Source organism: Thamnophis sirtalis, unplaced genomic scaffold (genome assembly GCF_051295495.1).
Source record: "Thamnophis sirtalis isolate CommonGarterSnake01/CBP01778 unplaced genomic scaffold, rThaSir2_p1.2 scaffold_4, whole genome shotgun sequence".
Taxonomy (NCBI): Eukaryota; Metazoa; Chordata; class Lepidosauria; order Squamata; family Natricidae; genus Thamnophis; species Thamnophis sirtalis.
In genome coordinates this window covers 93539965-93562088 of record NW_028261384.1, presented here as the reverse complement: position 1 = coordinate 93562088, position 22124 = coordinate 93539965, and the positions used below count along the sequence as shown (strand labels likewise).

Genomic DNA, 22124 nt, shown 5'->3' with positions numbered 1-22124 from the left:
CTTGCATTGTCCTGGGATCATGTGATCACCTTTTGTGGCCTGACAAGCATAGTCAATGGGGAAGCTAGATTCATAACAATGGTGTTACTAATTTAACAACTGCGGCAATTCACTTAACAAATGTGGCAAATATTTAGGAGTATATAGTTTGCATAAAGTTTATGTAACATATGCAAGTTAGTAAGTAAGAAATGTACAGATTTTTGTATATCTATTTAACTGTCCAATATCTAGCTAACCAAGTGCAACGGAGAATTCTAAAATTAATAATATATAGTCTATGGAAAATGGTTGGTACTTCTTACTTTTCTGCTGAACTCTTTTCCTTCTGTGTTTTCTGTCTTCTTTTTCATTAACAGTAAGACAGATCGGCTTGCCAAAGGATCTGAATGTTACCAAAAGAGCCTTAGTTTAAATCCCTTCCTCTGGTCTCCTTTTGAATCACTATGTGAAATAGGTAGGTATTGTTCAATTCAATTTTTTTATCATCTGTATTAATTATTCTGATTAGGAATGGGAAAGAGAGAATTTCATGTCTTCTGTTATGAACTGGAAAAAAATGCAAATGTTTATAAATATTTTTCTTTGAGATTTGCCTTACTTGAAACTAAAATTGAACAAAAATGTGAGTTATTGTTTTAGAAAATGTATGCTGCAATATATTTTAAAAGACAGATGAAAACATTTTGCAGACAATTTGTATGCTGCACTAAGGAGGGGAAGGTGCATGTTCGTGAGCACCAGAAAAATAAAGTAAAACTTTTTTTAAAATAATAAAATAGGAAAAAACAAGGCAAAGACCAAAATAAAAAACAAAAAGCTTTTAATTGTTATGACAATTTATACCGTGTTTCCCGAAAATAAGACAGGGTCTTATTTTCTTTTTACACACAAAATATGGCTTGGGTCTTATTATGAGGGGAAGATTTATTGTTTTGGGGTTTCCGGGCAGCTGATCTCTTGCGAGCGGGCTCCCAAAGAGCCGGGCACAGCCTCATGGGCGAATGGCTGTGTTGTGCTGTCGCAGTAGCATAACACAGCAGCCAGGAAGCAACCACACTCATGAGCAGCCACCCGGCAAACCCCCTTTCCAGCCGGGCACAGCGCCATTCACTGACCTAGGGGTATTGCCAAGCCACGTGAGTGCTTGTTCGCCGCCGCCCGGCTCCAGCAGCTTGGCACCTTCAAAATGGCAGTGAATGGCGCTCTGCACAGCTGGAGGGGGGTTGCACAAGCAGCTGGTCTGCTCTCGCTCACGCACCTGCCAGCCTCACAATGCCTGGCCCAGCTCTCTCCGCAGAGCCAGGGCACCTCCGCCACTGCCGCCACCTCTGTGGCTTCCAAACCAAGTTTTCCGGCAGTGGCTGCTCTGGACGTACGCTCTATGGTTGTAGGCCAGCTCATGAAAACCCCAAATCCCCCATCTCAGAAAATTAGAATATTACATGCAATCAATAAAACAAGGATTGTACATAAAACAATATCGGACCTCTGAAAAGTATAAGCATGTATATGTACTCAGTCTTGGTTTGGGCCCTTTTTGCAGCAATTACTGCCTCAATGCGGCGTGGCATGGAAGCTATCAGGCTGTGGCACTGCTGAGGTATTATGGAAGACCAGGATGCTTCAATAGCAGTCTTCAGCTCTTCTGCATTGTTCGGTCTCATGTCTCTCATCTTTCTCTTGGCAATGCCCCATAGATTTTCTATGAGGTTCAAATCAGGCGCGTTTGCTGGCCAATCAAACACAGTAATCAAACAGTCATTGAACCAGGTTTTGGTGCTTTTGGCAGTGTGGGCAGCTGGAAAATGAAGTCAGCATCCCCATAAATCTCGTCTGCAGAAGGAAGCATGAAGTGCTGCAAAATCTCCTGGTAGATGGCTGTGTTGACCCTGGACTTAATGAAGCACAGTGGTCCAAAGTCCTGTTGCTCAGTGGTCCAAAGTCCTCTTTTCTGATGAGAGCAACTTTTGCATCTCATTTGGAAACCAAGGACCCAGAGTATGGAGGAAGAATGGAGAGGCCAATCAAGCACAGTAATCCCATGGCCATTGAAGCAGTTTTTGGTGCTTTTGGCAAAAGTTGTTCCCATCAGAACTGTATTCACAATTGAATTTGAAGCAACTATAGCCATAGGTTTACAAAAAATTTCATCATTTATAGATTTCTATTTGAGAACATAAAAATAAGTAGATATCAGATTAGAATAGAACTTTTTAAAATAATGGCCTATTATTTAGTAAAGGGAATGACTTTTACAAAATTTCAAAACTTTTCGAATAGAAATAGGGCCAGTTTGGTGTAGTAGTTAAGGCACAAAACTAGAAACAAGGCAAGTGTGAATTCTAGGCATAAGAGCCAACTGGCTTCCGCAATTCACCTCACGGTGTTGTTGTCGTAGAGAAAATAGGAAGAGAAAGGCCTACTAAACATGTTCACTGCCCTGAGCTATTTATAAAAATAATAAAGGCAGGAAAAATCTTGGCTCTTCTGCAGGGTATTTGGAGTACGTGATGAGTACTCCTGGTTTTAACTCTGCTTTATCTTAATTCTAATTGCATTTCACTTTTTTTCCTGTTAGCTTAATTTCATTTTATTTTAATTTTTCTTTATGTTATATTGCTGATAGTATATGTTTTAAACTATTTTTGACTATATTAGTTTTTGAATACATTAACTTATATTATTAGTAGTTAACTATTATCTATTATTTGAATGGGCAGAATATAAATGCTGCAAATCTAGCCATTCCCTTTACTGAGTAATAGACTGTTACGTTAAAAAGTTTTCTAGTTAGACATCTATTTATCAGTGATATAACTACCATAGATCAAACATTAGAAACTATACTAAAAAATGTATTACCTTTGTCTGAATTGGATAGGTCTGGCAAAAGTAAGCAACTGTGCCCTTCATTGTAGTCCTCATTTGCTAGAATGCACAAAAATGGGGAGGTAATATGAACTATAGTCCAAAATGTCTGATTGATGCTATATTACCTTCTCTTATTTTAACTATTGATTGTTACAATGTTTAATAGCAATATATGTTCCATGCTATGGTATTAAGTAGGATCAGTCTAAAGCATTCCTTTTTTTCTTTTTTGTATCTTGCTGTGCCTCCCAATCCCTTTCATTTTCATTACAGGTGAGAAGCCAGACCCTGACCAAACGTTCAAGTTAACTTCTATACAGAACTTCAGCAGCTGCTTGCCTAACACATGCACAACAGTGGTGTCTAATCACAACATAATTCACAGACAGCCAGAAACCGTTCTTATGGAAACACCACAGGACACACTTGTATGTTTATACCAGTCATACTTAATCACCACCATATTTATAGTTCATACTATTCATATTCTTTAGAAAAATGTGTATTGTCTTTAAAAAATGTTTTTCTGTTTCAGGAATTAAACAGACTCAACCTGGAGTCCTCCAACTCTAAATATTCCTCCAACACAGATTCCTCCATTTCTTATATTGACTCGGCTGTAATTTCACCAGATGCTGTATCACTTGGATCAGGAACTGCCTTTTTAACAAAACAGGCTCAGAACAAACAAAAAACTGGCAGGAGTCTTCTAGGTGGACCAGCTGCCCTGAGCCCTTTAACACCAAGGTAAAAAATTTGAAAATTGTTTCTCCATTTTCTTTTAGGAAGCATTGCTAAAAGAATTAACAGTAGAGACCTGGTAGGGAGAGATCTGTGTGCTAATTAATATAGACTGGCATATGCTTTTATAGAGAACTTACTTAACCTTAATATTTTAGAATATGCAGTGTATACTTCAGTTGCTTTCTAAATATTGTAATTTGAAGTCAGTTATTTATTATTGTTGTTCTCCTTCTGCATATGACAAACAGATCATTGTCTGAAAATAACCTTTATAAATGTGTTTAATGATTTGTTAATGTGGGCTCTAGTACACAAAAATAAATGACCCATTAGTTGTGCAACCCAATTCAAATTTTCCCAGGTATATACACTACCTCCAAGTATTCATTTGAATTTGCCTATTAACTGAAACCTAATTTTTGGAAATAGCATATTCTAAGCCTTCAAATTTGTTTTCAGAACCAGAGCTGAATTGAACACATAGCCCATTCCTGATTCCCCCAAGCTTTCTTCATTTCAGCAACCTAATTTAGGTGGGAAAATATTTTTGTTGTTGCTGTGATTAAATGTGGAAATCAGAAACTCTTGCTGACAAGCTTCATAATCACCCAGAGACTACTTGCAAATTTCGATTTTGCTTTTCCCCACAGCGAAATTACTTGATATGATTATTTTGAAGATAAATGACAATAAATTAGCTATTTATCTGAATTCTATTCAGAGCTGGAATAATTTTTATTTTTCTATATTTCATTTATTTAAAATGAGTAAGTTACATCTTTTTCATTTTTTTCTTCTATTCAATCTTCTGTTCAATCTGTTCAACTTTTTGGAGCCTGTCTAGACTAGTACCTGCAGTTTTCTTGGCCAGATTTTTCAGAAGTGGTTTGTCATTGCCTCCTTCCCAGGCTGAAAGAAAGTGACTAGCTTAAGTTCACCCAGATGGCTTTTTGTCTAAGGCAGGACTAGAACTCATAGTCTCCCGGCTTCTAGCCTAATGCCTTGACCATTATACTACACCAGACTGGCTCTCATCATTTTAATTAGAATGGTTGTTTTCCTACAAAATATTCTATAGCCTCAAATCATTAATCCAAAAGTGAAAAATAACAAATCCCCTTTTGATAACAAACAAAAAATGGAGCTGATTCATATAATTGAACATTATCATCTTAAAGTTATATTTTTAATGCATATATAGCTGGAACTTTGTAAATTTTTATTCTTAAAAGAAAGGTAGTTCACAGTGCATGTACAAGTCTTAGGATGCAAAATTTTCTTATTTTCAAAAATGCTCTTTTCCTGCTCCCTCTTTCTTTAGGAACACACATATATATATATATTGAAATGCTCTTGTCTGTTTCCTCAGTTTTGGAATATTGCCATTGGAAACTCCTAGCCCCGGAGATGGATCTTATTTACAAAACTGCACAAATTCTTCTTCCGTAATTGATGTGCCACCTCAAGGAGCCCCTTCCAAGAAGGTATCTTGTCTCAATGGATGTGCATCTAAGGTTGCTGAAGGAAATGTAAAATTATGGCTAATTGTTCCTTACAAGAAAAAAAATGTCAAAGTCATTTTGTGATATTTAGTTTCTGTGTATTTCCCCTCTATTATTTCCTAGTAAACATAATATTAGGGGAAATATGCAGACACCTTATAAAGATGATCTGGAAATATTTTAATGTACATTTTTCCAAGATGTAGAAACTGGAATTTTATTTTTAAATTACATTAAGATGCTTATCTTTACAAATCATAGAATCTTGTAAACTTTCATGTTTACGCTGCTTTTTTAAAATGCTAGCTCATAAAAGGGAATTCATAGCAAGTATTCAAAATATGGTAGAGAAAACTATTTAATGGCAGAATTAATGTAAAACCATTTTTTTTGTCTTTTCTCCTTAATTAATTTTTCCTGCTCTATAAAATGGATGCTTCTACTTTATGTATAGATTGGTGAAGTTAATAACAAATTGAAATCAGCTTCACTATGTTTTCACAATTGTAAAGATGGCCTTTATAAATTCAAGCTCATCAGCAAGTAACATTTTTCTAATAAAATAGATTAATTGATTATTCTATTTTAGAAGCTTATAATCCATCACACAGTTATTCTCTCAGGATTTTTACTGAAATTGACAGTATGTAGGATTGCCCACTTCTTATGAGTGTACTGCACAATTCAATTATCTGTCATTGGTCTGCCATAGTTGTGGGTCTATACGAAGAAAAGAACATTTCTAACAGTGTGATGTTTGTCAAAGCTAATGGGTTATTTTATGGTGTTAACCATGCAATAAATGCATATCACTTTCTACTTAACATTCTTCTCTCTAGGTAATATAGTGAACTAATAAAATAAATATATTTAGCAGATTTACCCTATCTCTGCCAGTGAAAGTCATGTCATAGTCTGCAATTGCTATAAATATAATGCATAATTAACATTATGATACATTTTTGTATAGACTGTTACCAGAATAAATCAAGCTGGAACAAAGTCGGTCTTCTCACAAAGTGGTAATAGTCGGGAAGTAACACCAATCCTTGTTGCCCAGACCCAAAGTTCAGGTGCACAGACGAGGTATGCAATGTTTTCCCAACCTGGTGTATAATTTTTCTTCCTATTCCCAGATATATGTTTTCCTTCCTAGGCTGCATCTGCTGTTGTCATGTTTCCTGTATTTCTGGTTAAGAAACACAGTTGAAACCCTATCCACATAAATTATATTAAGAAATTTGATTTCTCTCTCCAGTACAACTCCTCAGGTATTGAGCCCAACTATTGCTGCTCCCCCTAATGTGCTGCCCCGAAGAAGTTCACGTTTGTTCTCCAGTGATAGTTCTACAGCCAAGGTAAATTGGAATTCTACAAAGTATGTATATACGTACGTATACACATACATACGTACTTACTTACTTTATTTGTTTGTTTGCTTATTTGTTTATTTATTTGCTACCTATCTTGCCTCAAGGTAACACTGGGTGGTTTATAATTGTAAAAAATAAAGCCTATATATACTTAAAATATAAAATCCAGAAGACCATGTCCCATTTAAAAGAGGGTGGTAGCAAGATGTAGGGTGGTGGGATCTGTTGTTAATTGATCAACCATCTCCATTGTGATACTCTCATCCCCAATTGGTGCTCCAACTTAATTGGCAGAGCTAGGTCCTTAGTCTTTTCCAGAAGGTTAGGAAGGTCAGTGCCCTCTCATTGATTAATATTTTTTAAGAAATTCAGAACCTAAATAGGCAGTAGCAGAAATATTTAATGGGGCTACAGACACAATTAAAACAGGACTGTCGCTTTCATATTGATATCAATTTTTTCTAAGCAGAATTGATTTCAAGTATGTTCTAAAACAGTATTTCCCAATCTCAGCAACTTAGGTGTGTGGCTTGAACTGGAATTCCCTGACTTTGGAATTCTGAAAGTTGAAGTCCAGATATGTTAAAGCAACATTGCCTTAACCCAGGGATGTCAAACTGGCGGTCTGTGGGCCAGACGCATCATGTGTAGGCCACGCTACCCCAGCTCCACGAATGGGAAAAACAACACCTGTGCCTTAGGCTGTGAAAACATATATCACAACAAATTAATTTATTAATTTTCATTGTAAAACAAACCATTATTTTTACTCTATTACAATGGAGCATGGTGGCTCATGTGATTAGGGCACTGGATTGACAAGCAGCAAGCCTGCATATGAGACCCGGCTGCTGCCATGGGACAGGATGAGCTCCCGTCCTTCGCTCCAGTTCCTGCCAGGGGACATGAAAGGAGCCCCTAATTGGGCATCCCCCTGGCAAAGATGATGTCACCAGTAATCCTTTCAATCTGAAAGTGCCTCAGTACTTTCAACATGAGGGCAATGCAACTTCATTACAAATGTTTCATATGATAGATTATCGTTTACTTCAGATGTAGAGAAATATTCTAAAAAAAATTGTAAGTATTTTAGATATATTTCAGTTGAAGATATTGAAGAACTATCATCCTTTCAAAGCATCTTTCATATTGAAATCACTGGTAAAAATACCAAAATCCATTAAACCAATAATGAAGTCTAGTAAAGCTATAATTGCAAACATTCTGAAGAAACTTTATTCAGTAACATTTCATCCTCTGCTTTTGAGCCATCCACCTCTCTCACATCAGTATAATCACTCAGTCCATACTAAATTATATTCTTGATGTACTGTAGAACAGCTCCAGTTCAGTTTTCTTGAGTGGAATTGAGAGTCTATAATATTAAAAACTGGATGAAAAGATATCATGGGCATCTTTTATTCTACAAACTTAAGTAATGCTATTATAGAAAGTGGGTAATATGTGTTTTGGTGTCTCGTCCCATTATATATGTTGTATGAAATCACATAATTAGTTCAAAGCCATAAAATTTTATCAAAACTCACAAAGCCTTGGTAAAATTAATCAGGCAAAAGCCAAAATGAGTGCAGTTAATTATGTAGTACATATTTCAATACCATACTACATGAAATTAAATGAAACCTAATTGGGCTGAGGTTCCCCATCCAAACCAAAATGAAGTTCCTCTAAATTTCTACCGTGAATTGCTTTTCAAATTTCTGTTTTAAATGGTATACTTTGCTATTTGGCTGCTAGGAAAGATTCTTTAAAATGTTTTTTCTTCTTTCATAGGAAAATAGTAAAAAGTTAAAAATGAAGTTTCCAACAAAAATTGCAAACCGAAAGACAAAATGTAAAACCAGTAAAGGAGGGATCACACAGCCAAACATAAATGACAGTTTGGAAATCACCAAACTTGATTCGTCCATTATTTCAGAAGGAAAGATTACCTCAGTAACGCCACAAATCCAGGCATTTACATTACAGAAAGCTGCAGCAGGTGTGTAGAATATTTCTGAGAATTCCTTCAGAGTAGTAAACGTAAAGAGTAGTAGTAAAAGACAGTGATAGTGTAAAATTCAAAAGCAAGAAAAATCTAGAAAATACCTGTTGGAATCGAGTTAAAATGAACAGTGCAAGTTCCTCTAAAATTCTTATTCTTTCTAATTAAGTTGCCATGATGTTCACAATCTTAATTTCTTTCTTAATTGAAAGAAAATTCAACAGTAGTGGGTAATAATCATGAATTTTTACAGATAACATGGAGTGATCCAGAGGATATTTGGGTATGAAGTTATATCTCAAAGTTTGGATTTGGACCAGATCTCTTTAGTTATATTCAGCACCTTATTCACTGGAAGAACACAGTTATGCTCTGTTAACTCAAACTGTTGGCATTTTATCTAGGTTTCTTGAGCATATGTGTCACATTTATCACCAGTGGCAGTTTTAAGCAAGTATATCTCTTTGTTCTCCTGTGTATTTATTGCATTTTTTTCCTAGAAGGTTTGATGAGCCTTCTTCGTGATATGGGGAAAGGATATTTAGCCTTGTGTTCCTACAATTGTAAAGAAGCCATTCATATACTGAGTCATTTGCCTTCTCATCACTACAACACAGGCTGGGTGCTATGCCATATTGGAAGAGCTTACTTTGAACTTGCAGAATATATGCAGGTAAAGAGGCCATAGAATAATTTTGGGGGATACTACATTCTGTATTTGCAGTGAATTGTACAAAAATTGACCCCAAAACATAAACTGAAAATAGTTCAAATTTTCTTTGCTCTATAACCGTATTTTTTGGAGCATAAGACGCACCAGAGTATAAGACATACCAAGGTTTTGAAGAGGCAATTTTTTTTAAAAAAAGTAGGTAGGTAGATAGAGGGATAGAGAGGAGAGAAAGAAAGAGAGAGAAATACAGTAGGTAGGTAGGGAGAGAGAGTAGGTAGGTAGGTAGGTAGGTAAGGAAGTAGGTAGGTAGGTAGGTAGGTAGGTAGGTAGGTAGATAGGTAGATAAAGGGATAGAGAGAGAGAGAGAAATAGAGACAGATAGAAAAATACAGTAGGTAGGTAGGGGAGAGAGAGAGAAAGAGAGAGTAGGTAGGTAGGTAAATGTTTCCAGGTGTATTTATCCATGTGCTGGAGAAGGAAATCACTGACAATCTGCAGCACCTAAGACTTTGTTTCTGGTGGCATAGCACTTGATTAATCTAATTCTCATCAATCAGTTAAAGAGCTTTCCAAAAGGGAAAAAAATGTTTTTCACTCTGCAAACCTCCAAAAAATTGCCCGTTTTTAAAAAAAAGGCATGAATAGCCTGTGGGGGGGGACTTGCAGAGGCTCCTAGGGGGTGGGGGGTGGCAAAATGATAAAAAAGGCCCGTTTTTTCATCAAAAAAATTGCATGCAAAGCCTTACGGAGGCTTATAGAGTGCTGCTGGGGCTGGGGGGGGGGAACAGTCCATTTGCTCATTTCTGTCCTCCCCAGCCCCCAGGAGCTCTCTGAAAGCCTCCATAAGGCTCTGCACAGCCATTTTGGTGAAGGGGCGGGGCTTCGGGAGGCAAAAATTGCTGTATTCGGTGTATAAGAAACACCCAGATTTTCAGCCTCTTTTTTGAGGAAAAAAGGTGTGTCTTATACTCTGAAAAATACGGTACCTTTTAGTAATTCTAATGAGAAGTTTTATGCTTGAAAGAACTCTTAGTATATTAGCCCCATCAGAGTGATGTTTGTGTGTGTGTGTATACACATACATGCATATACACATACAAATGTATGTATGTATGTGTGTGTGTGTATGTATGTATGTATGTGTGTGTGTATATATATATATATCTGATGGGGGTCAATATACTAAGAGTTCTTTCATACAGTGCCGTTCTAATCCAGTATCAATGCTATTCAGAACAGCCTAGACAGTTGGCCAGCTAGTTATTACTGATGGGCCACCAATTTCAGTATCCTACAAGCATTTACCAAAATATCACCGCTGTGGCATTGCAAAATAAAAACAAAAATTTAAATGGCTGTTTATAAGTGTTGTTGCATTTTATTTCATTTCCTACCATGCCCTGCTTTCAGGGTACCCCATGAATTCCTTTTAGATACTCTCTAAATGGGTCAATTAATACAGAAACAATTTTTGGCTATGTGGTTCTATGTAAAAGGGGGGGGGATGGATATTGTCTCATTTTATTAAATACAATTTGCTGAGAATGAATCACACTCCTCTTAAGATGAAACATTTAATTTATTAAGCAAATTATACCCTTGTATCAGAACCAACTGTTTCATTTAAAGCTATATAACTAAATGTACCCATGTTATGTCAAAAAACGGATCATGTTTGATTAAATAGTATTTGTTCATTACTGTCATAGGCTGAGAGAATATTCTCTGAAGTAAGAAGGATTGAAAACTACAGAGTAGAAGGCATGGAAATCTATTCAACCACATTGTGGCATCTGCAGAAAGATGTAGCTCTTTCAGTTCTTTCAAAAGACTTGACTGAGATGGATAAAAATTCACCAGAGGTATCATTTCTGGCTATTTTGAGGCAGGCATTTTTTTTTTACTACAGTTTAGCCTCTGATTCTTTCCTTCAATTTTAAATAAACAAATTTGAGGTTGAAATTACTGTATTTTACTTTGCAAACTCTTATGTGACTGAGCACTTAAATGGTAACTATTAATTAATAGTTTATTAATATTTTCTTATTCCTCTTATTATACCACTTAAAAGTAGAAAGAGGGAGTAATCATAGTTTTGTGATATATCTTCTACTTTTTCATTCTTCTAGGCATGGTGTGCTGCAGGAAATTGCTTCAGTTTGCAAAGGGAACATGATATTGCTATCAAGTTTTTCCAGAGAGCTATTCAAGTTGATCCAAATTATGCTTATGCCTATACACTCCTGGGACATGAATTTGTGCTGACAGAGGAACTTGAGAGAGCATTATCCTGCTTTAGGAATGCAATTCGAATGAATCCAAGGCACTACAATGCTTGGTGAGAAATATTTTTGATTAATAAAAAGGGTGAAGGTTGGAAATATATTTACCCCTCATAGTATTTAACAATCTCATTTCCCTCCCTGATATAACTTAGTTCTGGAGTAAAAAATTTTTTTTACTTTTCTCCACGATTGGTGGCAACAGCAGTCACATAGGGTTCACTCTGTCCAGAAACCAATAGGGCTGAGTCTACAGATTATAAAGCCTTCCTCCTTGCTGCTCTTCCCCAGTTTTTAGACTCAGCCAGTTCTGGGCTGGACGTGTAGTTGTATTTCTCTGATTATATTGTTCTTCCTTACTAAAACTTTCATATTTCAACCCATGCCATTCTTAAGATCTTGCAGGCAGGGGGAGTGCTTATATTAAGCAAGGAGCATTGTCACTCGCTGCGGACCTAGCTGTGCAGCTGAGTGACAGAGGCTTTTTTCCTGTCAGCGATTGTCGGAGGCTTGTATTAGGCAGCAGAGCAGCTCTGATGATAGAAACCAATAATCTAATGACTCTTTGAAGGTGAAATATGGCAGAACTCATGTCAAGACAAAGGATCAGTGTTTCACTTTTTTCTACTGAACCTATTAAACATGCAAACAAATTGTCAGTGCTTGTATTTCACTATTCTACTATTGAACTGAGATGTCTATGGAGGTTCTCACTCATCCACCTCATTGTTTAATACCAATAGCACACTTATATACCGCTTCATAGTGCTTTTACAGCCCACTCTAAGCGGTTTACAGAGTCAGCATATTGCCCCCAACAATCTGTGTCCTCATTTTACCCACCTCGGAAAGATGGAAGGATGAATCAACTTTGAGCTGGTGAGATTTGAACTGCCAAATGGCAGCTAACATTTTCTTGATATTTTTGAAGACATTTCACTTCTTGTTGATTGGACTGAACAAGGGACATACTGAATTCAGTAAAAACAATTAAAAATACAGTAAGTCATGGCAGGTGGCCCAGCACTAAATGATCATCAAAGAATGGAGGTGTGGGAGAGGGACTGCTGGAAGGAGGGGGTTGCCAACCAATATACAGTATATATCAGCTAATTGAAATAATAATATTCCACAATATGGAATAAAGCACAGCAGGCAGAACGGATTACCAGTTCACATCAGATAAGGAAAAACATTCTTGATGCAGAGAAAAAACACTGGTAGAGTTCCTTCTTCCTAAAGCCTAGAAGTAAACTAAGGATGGCATCATCTACTAAAGTGTTAGGTGACCCTTCCTCATATTGGGATCAGAACAATACAATACAATACAATACAATACAATACAATACAATAGCAGAGTTGGAAGGGACCTTAAAGGTCTTCTAGTCCAAGAAGCTTAATTAAGCTTCTTCAAAAATATTGCTTGAGATATATCTATATCTATATTGCATCTCTGGAGGTGATGCCACTTGAAGTATCTGCAGATTCACAAGATTGTTTCAGATTCTAAAGGGCATTCTTGCCTCCACTACTCCATCTCAGAGTTTGTTGAGACTGAGTGCCGTCAGTAAGAATTAGGGGTGATAGGTAAATAACATTGCAGTTGCATTTTATTATCTTTTAATGTGAGGCAATAATTTCTTAATTATGTAGGAATGCTGCTATAGGTACATTTCATATATAATCTTGGACATTTTGACACCCTGATAATATCAAGAAAAGTCTGCACTGCAGCCATGTTAACCATTTAATAAGGTTTAATTCTTGAAGAGAGAAGTAGTATATTAATATATGTATATGCTTCTGCTATTATAGCTTTTTACATACATACATACATACATACATACATACATACATACATACATACATACATAATAAACAGTTCCTATAGAGCTGTTTCCTGATCTGATCTGCCCCAGAGGGCTAACATGAATCTCACAAGCCTGCTTATGTTTTATCTCCCTCTCTCTTATACCCCAATAAACAGGGAAGAACTTGCCTGAGTCTTTTCCAAATATTATCTATCTTTTCCAGAATTTAAGCAATGTTTCAATCCTCTTTGTTTGTATAACAGAGGCAGAATTCTAAGACACTTTAAGATGGTATTTGTTTTTCTAGCTTGTGGTCAGCAAGGATATCTAAATCCTTTCCATGTGTATTATTGTTCCCCCATTCTATATTTGTGCCTCTCAGTTTTCCAATCCAAATGTAGAACTTCCTTTAAATTCTTAATTTTCCTGCACTATTCAAGGCTGTCTAGATTTTCTTGAAAATACTTCCTTTTATACTTTGGAAATATTACCCATACCTCCCAGTTTTGTGTTATTTGTAAATGTGATAAATGTCATTTCAACTTCTTCATCCAAATAATTGTGTTATATACCCCATATTTTACTATCTTATTAAGATATATCTACATCTGCAAAATTCCTTTTTTGAATACAGTTTTATTAAGTTTCATAATAAAATAAAAATACAGAAAAACAAAAGTTAGAAAACTAAGAGAAAAGTGCAAAGAAACAGAAAAAGTGGGAGCTTCAGATTTTTTTTTCAGTGCAGTAAAACATATACACACACAAACAAGTTGCCCTCAATCTTTTGCTTTACATTTCATATTTCAGGTCATTTCTATAATAACAAAATATTTCTAAACATCAAAACCTAAAATCAAATTTTCAAGTAGAAACAAAATTAGATAAATTCTAATGAATTCTAAATTCTTCTCTTTAATTAAAAGAGTTTTGCCATGTTCACTAATTCTATCACCATTACCATTCACTCCTCCATTGTAGAAATTAATGTGTCTTTTCATTTTTATGCATATAAAATTCTTGCTACTGTCAACATAAAAAATTTCTTTGATTATAAGGCATGCAGTCCCTCCTGATTTTATTTTATTTTTCTAATTTAGAAAAACCAAGCAAGTTTGGTGTTACATGTGTTGTACTATAATATTGCTTGTGACGGTATTATTGTATAAACAGGAAAAAAGTAAATTGAGATCAGGAGAAAAAGTCTCCTGAAGGCTAGAAAATTATAGGTCTCTGTGATACTTGTATTTTCACTTGATATATTCGTTCTATGGATGTATTAGTAGTGTTTTTAATATATCTTTTGTGTATCACTACTATCCACATAGAATTCATTCTTGTTTTGTATTTAAAATTTTGCCTTGACAGTTTATCTTTCATTAAATTGATGTTTTTAACCATATCTATCATAGCAGACATTTTGTGAAATAAGTCATTAAGCTCTCCTAAATGTTAACATAAGACAATTTGTCTATAAATCTGATCTCTTTGATCTTTAGTAGTAATATTATATACATCGTTGGTTTTTGATGTTGTTTGTTTTTGTTTTCAATGTTAGGTATGGATTGGGGATGATTTACTACAAGCAAGAGAAATTCAGCCTTGCAGAAATGCATTTCCAAAAAGCACTTCAAATTAATCCTCAGAGTTCTGTCTTGTTGTGCCACATTGGAGTTGTAAGTAAATCATATCTAATACAGGTTTGATGTATAATATGAACATTGACCAGCATGTATGTATGTATGTGATTGAGATGGCGAGTGAGACCTTGTTGAAACATTGCCAAGACAATCTCAATCTTACCTGGGAAAAGACCTGAATACAACAAGACCAGCATACCTACACCGGTGAAAATCTATGAATGAATGAATCTACGAATGAATGAATTTACGAATGAATGAATCTACGAATGAATGAATCTACGAATGAATGAATGAATATATTCCTTTTTTTCCAGGTTCAGCATGCTCTGAAGAAATCTGAGAAAGCTTTGGATACACTGAACAAAGCCATTAACATTGATCCCAAGAACCCCCTCTGCAAATTCCACAGAGCTTCGGTATTATTTGCCAATGAGAAGTACAAAGTGAGTAATGATTTTTTTTCCTTTGGGAAAACTGAATACTAGCCATATACATTTAAGCCAATTGTAAAATGCATACAGAACAATCGTAAATATATTTCACATAGTTTAGTAAGATTTATTCCACAGAACATTCTTTGCAGCCTTAGATTTTGAGGACCATAAGAACACTTTTTCTCTGCTGGTGATTAAAAATTTGTTTCACTGCTCCAGGAGAGCTACTTGCTCTGTCAAAAAGAATATTGTTTGATATCATATTGATTTATGATTAAACATTACTCCTAATTTGAGAAAGAGAATATACTACTATAATGGTCCTAAATAAAAAGTAGTTTCATAGGAATCATTTTAAATCCCTGCAATCAAAATATAATAAGATGAATTTTAAAAAAATCTATTAGGATTTTAGTCAGCTGACCAAGTATCTGAAACTTTTCCAGCAGTTCATTAATTCTATCTTAGTTATAATCATGATGACTTTCTGTTTGTTGCCACTTCATTTTTTGAATATTTTTACAACTTCTAGATTTACCTAAATGATAGAGAAATGGAATATATCTTCTATTCAAGAATTTCCTGAATTCCTTGATCCATTATTATATCTCAAATTTGGGAGTGAACAGTAGACTAAACTCTTGGTTTTCTAGGTCCATTGTAACCAAATTGTACAGGTAGTCCTCACTTAGCAAGTACAATTGGAACGGGCAACTCCATCACTAAGCATTGCAGTTTTTAAGCAGAAAATCACATTACTATGGTGGGCTTACAATCTCATTTTCTCATTGGTCATTAAGTGAATCATTAGTCATGAAATGAAACGTCACATAACTGTCCCTTATTTTAAATCCACATTCCTTATTAACTTTAGATACCACAAACCAGTTGCAAGGCAGCTAAATGGCAATCATATAATTGTGGGATGTGGTGCTGGTCGTAAATGTGCGAAGTGAAGCACCTAAATGGCAGTCACATGACTACAGACACTGTAATGGTCATAAACATGTGGATTGTCTCAACTCTTTTTTACACCATTGTAATTTCACTAAACAAGGCAGTCAGTAAGCGAAGTCTATATGTGTACCACAACAAATATATTTGTCAAACAATAACAAAGCATCAGACATTGATATTAAAATTGACTTTATTGTATTGAATAGACCTGTGATGGTGAACCTATGGCCTGCACTGGCCAGCTGATTTCGGCCTTCATTTTCGGGCATTTTTTGCCCTCTAGAAGCTTCAGGGGGCTTCCCTGAAACCTCCAGAGGGCGAAAAAAGGCCCAACACACAAACCAGAAGTCGGAAAACAGAGTGTTTCTGGCTTCTGGAGGGCCTCTGGGGAGGGGGAGGCTGTTTTCACCCTCCCCAAGCTCCAAGAAAGCCATGTGCAGGGCAGTGGTGTGGTGGTGGTCACGTGCGCATGCGCAGGGGACACAGCTGAGGGGGGGCACTAAGTTATGGGGTTGGGCACGCAAACGTGCACAATAGCACGTGCACTTGTGCTTCCCCCAACCCGAGGGGGAAAAAGGTTCTCCATCACTAGAATAGATCTTTTCATTGATGCATATATTTAAATTATATTACTGCAGTCCCTTGAAAAAGATACTCAGGTTTTTTTTCTTCCTTTCAGTATGCTTTGCAAGAACTTGAAGAACTGAAGCAAATTGTTCCCAAAGAGTCTCTTGTTTACTTTTTGATAGGAAAGGTAAAAACAATTTTGAGTATTATTTTCTGAATGATTGTTGTAAAAACATACAAGATTAATGTTGATAATAATATTATGCAATGTTCACCAAATGTACCGTACTGTGTTTCAGCAGTATTGCCAACTGTGATTAGCATTAGTTCACCTCCTGACTTTAAAATCACCTCTCGGTCCCACGTACAGTTGTGGAGATAGTAAGGGAATGGTTGAACATTTATGCTGCCTATCTGATTGTGCAGGCTGATTATGTAGGCTTGATATGGCATTGCTTTACAAAACAAAAGAGTAGGAGGTGAAGTTTGTTTGGAAAATTGACACCATTGATTTTTCAGTTGAGACCACATAATGGGCAATTCTTGAGACAGCCTGATTCTTTCAAGTTGGAAAGACTTTTAAAAACAAACCTTTGTGTTTTAAATGGAACCCAAAGATAGACTATAACATAGTAATGTTGTTCAAGGATCTATAGTGAACTATGAAAATAATCTTGAAGAAGAGGAGAAACAACCAGTTTTTTATCATAAGTCAAAGGACATTGGGACATCAATAAGATGAATCTCAGCCCAGGCAGGAATGGAATTTGAGAAAGTATCCCAATTTGGACATTCACTAATTCTCTTTAGGATAAAGACAGAAAGGAGAAAGGCATAGTCAGACTTGCAAGATTCTGTTACTATAACCCTGTGATAAAAATAGTTTTAACATTCATGATTTTGGTGTTCCCGTCTGGTCTACTTTAGTGAGATATTTTCCCTACTTCAACCCTACTTAGCAATGCAGAACTCCATTTTCAAATTAAATGTGAATTATGATTAATATTTAAAGATAATCCCATATGTAATGTGTACTGTGTTCTTCCTTATTTTAGTAGATTGGTGGGGAGTATAACTTCATCCAGAATTGACAGTTGCTAGGTACTAGTGTATAGTATTAGTATTCTTTACTAGATATAGCAATTTCTCCATTTTTGGCATGTTTGATTTTCAAAAAATATTATTATTGTTTATAATCTTTGAGGAGAATAAGTGCCACGTAGGGGAATGACAGATAATTATCTAAGTAAAAACTGCCTACAAAGAGCACTACTATCAGATATAAAATATATAAAGTAAAAATTCATACCCAGTTAAGTATACCCTTTTTTTGGTTAGGTTTATAAAAAGTTGGGGCAGACCCATCTTGCACTGATGAACTTTTCCTGGGCAATGGACTTGGATCCAAAAGGCGCCAATAACCAGATCAAAGAGGCCATTGACAAGCGGTACCTACCCGATGATGAAGAGCCTGTAACACAAGAAGAACAGATCAGTGAATGCTGTCCATATGAGTCAGGTGGTTTTTTTATATTGGCTGTTTTATTTGTTCTTCTCTTGAGGTAAAAAGAGATACCTTCTATTTGGGTAATTTGAAAATACTGTCATAGCAACAATCCTGAAGTTTACCACTGCAGCTATTTTATATAGCATAGACCCTAGTTTTGTGCAGGTTTTTTATGGTCACTCTATCTCATGACTGGAAATAATTGAAAATGCTTCCTTATTTTTTTTCTAAGTCTGAAAAGACGTTTTGAACATTAAGTGTCCCCATCCTATCTATAGCAGGCAAATTTATTTGAATATCATAACATTCTTTTTCTTGTTATCTCTTTGCCTCTCTTAATTAAAACAATTGTAAAGTAAATACTCATTTAAACAAGTGATAAAAATTACAGTTCCTTGAATAAAGCTGAATTCTTGCTGATTTTATGGATGCATCCATGAGGTCATCTTGGGAATGTTACAGAAATGGTTTCCATTGGAATGAATATTTTTTTTTACTTTCCAGTCTAGCCTACAGCCCTGGTGTTTTCTGTGATCTTCTCTTCACTAGGATCAGCTTTGTTTAGCTTTTTGAGATCAGCCAACTTTGGTTGATTGGGTATAACTATGTAGCTGGGCATGCAAATTATAACACTTCGGACTAGTAAAGCAATCTGATCATTGCTTAATAAAAACCTAACATATAAGAGCAGCACCAGAGCTGTCTGAAGTATCAATCTCCTAAAAGGATCTCCTATCTTAAGTTTTTGCATAAGGCTTTACTAAATAATACACAATATTTAAGCACAATACCACCAAGCTTGGAAAAGTTAGAATCACTAGTGCTTATCCTTTAAAAATTGGCATTTTTAAAAATTTGGGAGATGATCATTTAAGATGAGGATATGTAACTTATATCAGTCTCATAGCTGCACAAAATTTTGTGTGGTCTGTTGAGGGCATTTTAAAAGTGGACTTGGTGAGGATTCACTTGGAAAGAGGGTTGAAGAGTTTAAAAGCATGAGATGAGTACCCTAAGGTTTGCAAATATTAAAATACATTTTTGCTGTTTAAACGCGACTTTAAAAATGGAAAATAAAAATAGTTTTCAATGCTTGGCTCTACCCACTTAAGAGGGATTCTGGTGGTACAAAAGAGACGATGGTAGATCATATGTGACTACCAGGCTGTATTTTTTTTCACTTCATATAAGAGGTATAGAAAAAAAAACTAAAGTTGCTGGGCACATTAAAGTTGCGGGCACATTAAAGGGACTAGAAAACCAGCTATGAATCCAGAAACACTAATTAAAATTTGGCTTCTCTGATGTGGTGTAATATAATGTTCAGAGTCTTGGTTTAGGGAAAGAAAAGCTTAGAGTAATTCCAATATAAATCTAATACTACTTTCTAAATATGCTGCTGTGAAGTTATATGGGGAAGGAGGTGAAAGAAGGAAGGAATAAAACTGTAATAAATTAACTATCCAGGTAGCTTTAAGTAAGCTATTAGTTCCCCTACCACAAGGTTTATCTTGTGGGGATTATGAATCTAACCAGCTTTACAGGTTGATTGTGTAGTTTATAGCAAAAATCATTTATGGTGAAAATCATTTACAATTCTTGTGCTGCCTAAATGCTAAATGCTTGATCTAATTACTACATATATCAAAACTATTTGAAAAACTGCTTTATAGAATTGAACCTGAAGCTCTCTATGTAGACTGAATTCAAATAGGACCAGCTCACTCAAACACAATTCAGGTTCTAAGATTTTGCACATAAGTTTGGGAATTGCATAGTATTTGAGATTTGAAAGAAAAGGGTACATTTTGAATGCATAATTATATATAATTCTCCAAAAACTGGGTTGGAACAATGTATAAATAAGATATAAAAAGTATAATGGAAAAGTAGTCTTCCTATTATAGAATGTCATTTTTGTAGCTTGTGAGATATGCAAATAATATAAATAAATCTTATTCTTGTGTATTTTTCTTTTCAAAAGTTGGCACAGATGAGTCTCAGGCCAGTAGCATGACTGACGCAGATGACACACAGCTCCATGCAGTAGAAAGTGATGAATTTTAACTTCCAAGTGGATTCTGAGTTTGGATGTTTGACTGACTCATTCTATTGGATTCTTCCTTTCCCTTCCTGCCACAGAGCCAGCATTGTTTTAATGCTCCACTGATACCCCAGGCGCATCATTCATCAGATTTTAATTAATTCTGAATTAATGGCAGTGTATTTGGGGTCATAATTTTAGTCTGAATTATTGACTTCATCTTTGTAAACATGATTCTTCAAAGAGGAAATACTTTTTCTAAAATCTCCTTTTTGTTGACAAACCTATCATGGAAGATGAAATTTGCTGTACAGGAACTGGGAGATATGGGAAAGTAACTGATGAAGCAGTTACTTGCTCTGTCCCCAGAAGAGTCTTAGTTTGGCTCTTTCCAAGAAGCAGAGACCTGCGCTTCTCCATTCCACACTCTTCAGAGATAATTGTGGAAGTACAGGACTGGAATGTATTGAAGACATTTCTGAATATTATTCGAGTGTAAATTAAATGCCAGAAAATATAAATGACCTTAAAATGAAATTTTCTCTTGTGAACGTTTTACAGAAAATATAAAATCCAATGTCCCTCCTTTAGATTTATCAACTTGCCAGAATAGAGACTTCCACAGAATACATTAGTATTCCACCAAGAAGTTAACTTCATCAGGCTAACTTCCAAAGCATCAGTTGTTTGTATTTGTATACCATTCAGCTCAGTAACATGATGTTGCTCATCATGTGCTCCTTGCAATTGCACCTGACAGTTCAAAAAAAAAAATCAAAATGCTGTTGCAATTATCAATTCCTAGAAAAGAAATAAATGTGTAGATTTGCAGTGTTGAAAAATGCAATGAAATAAATTCACAATAACAGAATGCCAAGATGACAATGGAAGCCTTAATCCAATCAAACCTTACAATGGTGGTGCATCCCCCATCTATTTACAGCAGTGACCCCTTCAAAAATTATTTTGTAAAGTGTTGTCTGAATGAACAGATGCAAAAAAAATTGTGCAATTATCTGTCTTTTGGGAGGGGGCGGTTGGGTTAGGGTTTTTTTATCCTGTAAGTTTTGAGTACTTCCTCTATAATGTCTTGTAGGAATATAGACCCCCAGATGGCTATTTCTCTGAGGAAAGAAGCTAGGCTGTATTACCAAAGCCAGTTTTCTCCTCCTTTGTAGCATTCCTGCAACAAAGGTGGTTGGCTTTTGTGCAGAGACCATCAAGAAAGTGTATGATAACCTTACAGTGCTAAAGAGAAAATTATGCACAATAAAATGGTTTAAATTTCATAAAATTGTATTGTGGTAAGTTTTTGCATATTTTATTTTAGTCTATTTTTAAAAGACCTTCATTAATAAATATTAATACAGACACGATTGTCTAAATACTGGCTCTTTGATAGCTAAAATGCAAACGTCACATGTTAGAGGGGGTAAGAGCAGAGTTGTTTTTTTTAAGAGTCACTACAGCTACCCAAAATCCAGGCTAAGGAAGTTTAAGATGCGATCTGAGGAGTTGTAATGTATGAAAGAATGGAAAGACTTGAAAATTAGACACTGAATATTTCACCTTTTGTTCCCTTTGTTAATGCAGCCTACAAAGGCCAATAGAGTCCTAGGTTGCATTAACAGAGAAATCAAGATCATGTGAATGGTATCATGTCTTGATAAGACTGCACTTGGAATATTGTATTCAGTTTTGGTCACCA

General features: G+C 35.6%; 1 protein-coding gene across 2 annotated transcripts in view; it reads left to right on the top strand.

Annotated features, from left to right (window-relative positions):
• CDC27 (cell division cycle 27) overlaps positions 1–21710 on the top strand; it is a 33858-nt gene extending 12148 nt beyond the window's left edge. Inside the window, exons 5-19 of one of the 2 annotated variants that reach the window (XM_014075950.2) lie at positions 360–457; positions 3148–3302; positions 3410–3621; positions 4988–5102; positions 6091–6206; positions 6379–6478; positions 8288–8495; positions 9002–9171; positions 10881–11033; positions 11301–11509; positions 14823–14940; positions 15222–15350; positions 16978–17052; positions 18204–18384; positions 20357–21710. In XM_014075950.2, coding sequence (XP_013931425.1) covers positions 360–457; positions 3148–3302; positions 3410–3621; positions 4988–5102; positions 6091–6206; positions 6379–6478; positions 8288–8495; positions 9002–9171; positions 10881–11033; positions 11301–11509; positions 14823–14940; positions 15222–15350; positions 16978–17052; positions 18204–18384; positions 20357–20439 — 2122 coding nt within the window. In that variant the 3' untranslated portion in view covers positions 20440–21710. Of the gene's footprint in view, positions 1–359; positions 458–3147; positions 3303–3409; positions 3622–4987; positions 5103–6090; positions 6207–6378; positions 6479–8287; positions 8496–8998; positions 9172–10880; positions 11034–11300; positions 11510–14822; positions 14941–15221; positions 15351–16977; positions 17053–18203; positions 18385–20356 lie in introns of both variants that reach the window. The other variant, XM_014075949.2, reaches the window with a different exon arrangement.
• Positions 21711–22124: the final 414 nt, after the last annotated feature.